This window comes from Phacochoerus africanus, chromosome 9 (assembly GCF_016906955.1).
Source record: "Phacochoerus africanus isolate WHEZ1 chromosome 9, ROS_Pafr_v1, whole genome shotgun sequence".
Classification (NCBI taxonomy): Eukaryota; Metazoa; Chordata; class Mammalia; order Artiodactyla; family Suidae; genus Phacochoerus; species Phacochoerus africanus.
Window position 1 is genome coordinate 79,537,240 of NC_062552.1, and position 5,417 is coordinate 79,542,656.

The 5,417-nt window shown below is 43.4% G+C and overlaps 1 protein-coding gene across 1 annotated transcript; it reads left to right on the forward strand.

The window, feature by feature from the left end:
- The first annotated feature begins 551 nt into the window (after window positions 1-551).
- On the forward strand, window positions 552-989 carry LOC125135880 (probable inactive ribonuclease-like protein 12). Its single transcript, XM_047796372.1, has one exon. The coding sequence runs from the start codon at window positions 552-554 to the stop codon at window positions 987-989; it is 438 nt and encodes a 145-aa protein (XP_047652328.1).
- The last annotated feature ends 4,428 nt before the right edge of the window (window positions 990-5,417 follow it).

A 5,417-nucleotide genomic window follows, 5' to 3' on the forward strand; every position in this document is an offset into this window, starting at 1 on the left:
ATCGAGCACAGAGCCAAGCGGGGTCGACAAGGGGAGAGATTGGGAAGGAATTGCGAAGAATGGGTCAGTAGACGGTACACAAAGCATATTGAATTGAGTAGAATTAAGGTTAAGACAATTATGGGTAAGAAAGTCATTCAGCAATAGGAATACATCAGTCAGGCATGGATGCTTTTAATACCTTCTGTAGGTTCAGCTCTGTGTCCAGCATTCCAAAGGATTCAGGAGAAACAGGAGGTGAGATACCTATGGTCAAGGAGCTTGTGGAGGCCGACAAACACAATACAACAGGAATAATTAGAGAACAGCTTAATGCTAAACTCAGCTGAAGTGGTCAGAAAGGATTTTCTTGGGGAGCCTGTACCTCTAGCTGGATCTTGCAGGGTTAGCATGATTTTTATTAGCAGAGAGAGGAAATTAAAATATCTGAAGGATAGGGGAGCAAAGTCAGGGGATGGGGCTGAGGGGAGTCTGATTACCCTCTGATACTTTCTGTCTCCTCTTCCTCTGTAGGAGTTAGAGCAAAAGATGTGAAGGACCTCATACCCCTGATGATACTCATGGTGATAATTTTCCTGCTGCTTCTGTTCTGGGAACATGAGTTGAATGGGGATGCAGCGGCAGTAACCTTAGAGCACTTGCACGTGGACTACCCTCAGAGTGACGTTCCTATAAGGTACTGCAACCACATGATCATACAACGAGTCATCAAGGAACCCAACAACTCCTGCAAAAAGGAGCATATCTTCATCCATGAGAGGCCTCGATATATCAATAGTGTTTGCAATTCTCTCAAGAGGGTGGCTTGTCAAAACCATTCCGCCCTTCTATGCTTCCAGAGTGAGACCAAGTTCAAAATGACAGTCTGTAAGCTCACCGAAGGGACCAGATATCCTGCCTGCGGGTACCACATTTCCCCCACAGAGGGGTTTATTGTTGTCACTTGTGATGACATCGGGCCAGTTAATATCCAGAGGTATGTTGAATAAGTTGAGACCAGCACCTGAGTTTGCCATCCTCTCTTCTCCTCTCTCAGAGGTACAGATGCTGGTTCTCCCTGAGGTGCACCTGAATTGTGGACAGGGGTCATGCCTTGAGTGAAATGGTAATGTGTCTATCTTTCCAGGATTGCTGAGCTGGAATCTTTTTATTCTGCTTCAATTAAAAAAAAAAACTGATGAATTAAACCATAGACTCTGACTCTGTTTTAATTCCTTGTCTTTTTTCTTTCTCTCTCCCTTTATTTTGTTTTTCCCTAGGGCTGCATCTGCAGCATATGGAAGTCCCCAGGCTCTACTTCAAATTGGAGCTGCAGCTGCCGGCCTACACCACAGCCACAGCAACACCAGATCCGAGCCACATCTGTGACCTAAGGTGCATCTTCCAACAATGCTGGATCCTTAACCCACTGAGTGAGACCAGGGATTGAACACACATCCTCAGGGAGACTATGTCAATTAACCCGCTGAGCCACAGTGGAAACTCCCCTTGTCCTTTTCCTTTGGGTCATTTGATGAGAGCCAAGAGTGGATCCTCTGCAGGACTGGGATTAAGTAAGGTGAGTGAGGGACTCAATTAACATGCAAAATTTAAGGAGCATCAAAAACCCCTGAGTAACCTAGATAAATAACATTTTTAATCAAAATTAATGCAAAAATTCCTGATGAATAAAATATCTTAATTTTAACTTAAGACCTGATCTGACAGAGTTGGATTGAGGATAAGGCAGGGTACATGAGTTGTACCATGCAGGGTCAGATCCTGTTATTTAAAATTTTGGTATATGTTCATCAGGGATTATTTTGCATTATTTTTTTCTCCTTTTTAGGGCTACATCTGCAGCATATGGAGGTTCCCAGGCTAGGGGCTGAATTGGAGCTACAGCTGCCGGCCTGCACCACAGCCACAGCAACTCAGGATACAAGCCGCATTTGCAACCTACGCTGCAGCTTACAGCAACACCAGATCCTTAACTCACTGATCAAGGCCAGGGACCGAACCCAAATCCTCATGGATAGTAGCAAGGTTCTTAACCTGCTGAACCTCAGTGGAAATTCTCATACATTTATTTTTAAATGTTGCAGTAAAATTTATTTATCTTGATAACTGGGCTTTTAAATTTTTGTCCCTGCAGCAAATACCTCATTCATCTCATACTAATCCATTCCTGATCCTAGGCGTGGAGGGAGTTGGGGGTCATCTCTTAAAGGTCTTCTTTAAAGACAGTCTGTATAACTCAAGCTGTATCTTCTCTTATTCAGCTGCTGCCTCCATGCCTTGAAAAAAAGGGGAAAGGAGCTCAGAAGAAGCCTGGCTTATCAGAAACCACTTCCTTTAAGACTAGAAAGAAGTGGGTAAGGATTGTCCAGGGAGAGATCAAGGCCCTCGGGGTTCAGTCCATTTTCCCCTTCACGTCCCCAGAGGGAACAGAGAGGATTCCTCAGACTACTCCCTCCTTCCCCCTTTTAGTTCTCACCACCAGACTGTTTGTATGATTCTTCCTCATTTAGCTATGAGCAGAGGGTCTTCAGAGTGAGAGGGCAAAAGGAAACAACGAAGAGAAAGAGAGTCTCTCAACTCTGGAGATTTAAGTTCTATCAATTTCCTCATTTGCAAAGTTAGGGGCTTGAACTAGATAATCTTTTTTTTTTTTTTCTGCCCCAGTGGCATGCGAAAATTCCCTGGCTAGGCGTCAAACACTGCAGTGACCTGAGCCACAGTGGTGACAACGCCAGGTCCTTAACCTCTAGGCCACCAGAGAACTCCTTGAACTAGATAATCTTTCCAGGCCTATTACTACAGACACTGGCCTTGTTAGAGTTGTGGGGGAAAAGGGGTTAGTACTGGGTAGTGATAAGGAAAAGGGGGTAATTGGCAAGTAAGGGCCAGTACGGGGATAACTAATTCTGAGCTATGACATTTTAATTCTGTAAGTGAGAGCCAGAAACTCATATGGTGAGTTAAAGCAGACACAGGCAATGCACCAGCTTTAGAGGGCCCTTTCTGTTCTCATCTTTTCAGTTGAGAGACTTCAACTATTGCATTATTTATTTGTACTGAATTCAAGATCAGAGCCAGTGATGGGACTCTTTTTTTTTTTTCTTTTTGGCTGCATGGGAAGTTCCCAGGCTACAGGTTCAGTTGGAGCTGCAGCTCCTGGCCCATACCACAGTTCAGGCATCAGATCTGAGCCTCATCTGCAACCTATTCCACAGCTCACGGCAATGTCAGATCCTTAACCAACTGAGTGAGGCCAGAGACAGAACCCGTATCCTCGCAGACACTATGTCATGTTCTTAACTGGCCTAGTTACAACGGAAACTCCACAATATTACCTTAAAAAAAAAAAAAAAAACACCTAGGAGTGCCCATTATAGCGCAGCAAAAACAAATCTGACTAGCATCCATGAGGACTCAGGTTTGATCCCTGGCCTCAGTGGGTTAAGGGTCTGGCATTGCAAGAATATATGGGAGTTCCTGTTGTGGCTCAGTGGTAATGAACCCAACTAGTATCCAGAGGATGTGGCTTTGATTCCTGGCTCCATTCAGGGCATTAAGGATCCAGCATTGCCATGAGCTGTGGTGTAGGTTGCAGACTCAGCTCAAATCTGGTGTTGCTGTGGCTGTGGCATTGGGTGGCAGCTGCAGTTCTGATTAGACCCCTAGCCTGAGAACTTTCAAATGCTGAGGGTTCGGCCCTAAAAATAAAATTAAAAAGAACCTATGCAATCAAATGCTCTAGGGTTTGAGTTTCAAAAAAGTAAAAAAAAAGAAAAGAAAAGAAAAAGGAAAAAAAATCACTTTGGGTTAAAGTATAAATAGACAGGGAAGATTTCACAGGAGAAGAAGCAGTGGTGCCACTCAGAGCCCTAGGATTCTGACAGCCTGATGGACACTTCATTCAGTTTTCCAAGCCTCACTGATTCCGCACTATCTCCTCCTTCCGTCTCATACAAGTCTCCCTCCCCTCTTCTTGCCCCACCTTCCCTTGTTAGACCCAGTCAGAGGGACTCAGGAAACAAATACAATTGCATTTCTTGCCTTGCAACAAACTGAAAACTTTCTCCACAGGATCAAAGAACTGGTAAAGACAGAAATTCCATGACTGAGAATCAGTGGGAAAAGAAATGCGAGATGGGAAAAATAACCCTGTGGCTTTTGTTGTTGTTGTTCATGTGGCCACCATGTGTCAGTACTGTGGGAAGCTGCAGGAGATACAGCAATAGTGAGGAATGCGTTGGGGCTTGGGGGTGCTGTTGCAATCCACCATGGAGATTACAGACCCCAGCAAAGAGATTATAGGCAAGAGGAAAAGGAAGAGAAATAACTACTTGGTTCTGGACACTTTAAATATATTGTCTTATATATGTCTCACATTTCCCTTTTTTTTTTTCCCCCGCAAGGGGAAACTGAAGTTACTAAACAAGATGAAATAAATTGTTTATGAGTGAATAAGCAGGGATTTCAAGTTGCATCTTCAGACTCCACAGCTGATTGTTTTGGCATGCCCGAGGAATGCAGAAGTTCCTGGGCCAGGAATCGAACCTGTGCCACATCAGTGACAACACCAGATCCTTAACTCACTGCACTACCAGGGAACTCCTGGTTGTTTTTCCCTACATCACATTTCCATTAACAGATATAGGAGTCTTAACTTACATATAGGGATCAACCCTAGGAATGTCTTAAGGAAAAGAGAATTATCCTATCGATATCGTCCTTGTTTTTATCTTTAATTTTTACTGCAGAAGAATTTACCCTAGGACTGAGATTGAGACCTTCTCCCTGCTGCTACTTGGCCTGAGGTTAGTTTTTCAGGAGCTTCAGAAAGCATAATAGAAATAATTGAAGAAGAATTTTTAGATGTAAAATGACATGCCAAAGAGCATTGTGGTATTAATGAATTTGACACATATAGAAATATCATCCTCTGCATATTCAAAGATATTGTCTTCCTCTGTCTTCCTCATTATTGACATTCTTTATAGCTTCCCCCAAAGAAGCAGTCCAGGTAATAACAAAACGTACTGCAGTGACATGACGGTCTGGAGAAAAGTTTCAGAAGCTAATGGGTCTTGCATGTTGAGCAAAAATTTCATCCATTGCTCCATGGAAGTGGTCAGCCAGGTCCCCAAGACCCCCAGGTGCAAGTATGAACAGAATCCTGGCATAAGCTGCTCTGAGTGCCAAGAACCGGGGACCACTGCATGGCTCACTATGGGCAAACAATTCCCCAGTTGCTAATACCACAGTGTTAACTCGTAAAGAAAATTTGACAATGCTAACAAGTCAATCTTTGATAAGTTAGTTAGTGGCTCTAAGTGGTAAATCCCACAGGAATTTGAGACTAGAGTCTATCTAAAAAGGACATAATTATTCTCATTATTGGTTATTGCTTTTATTGTCCACAATAATCA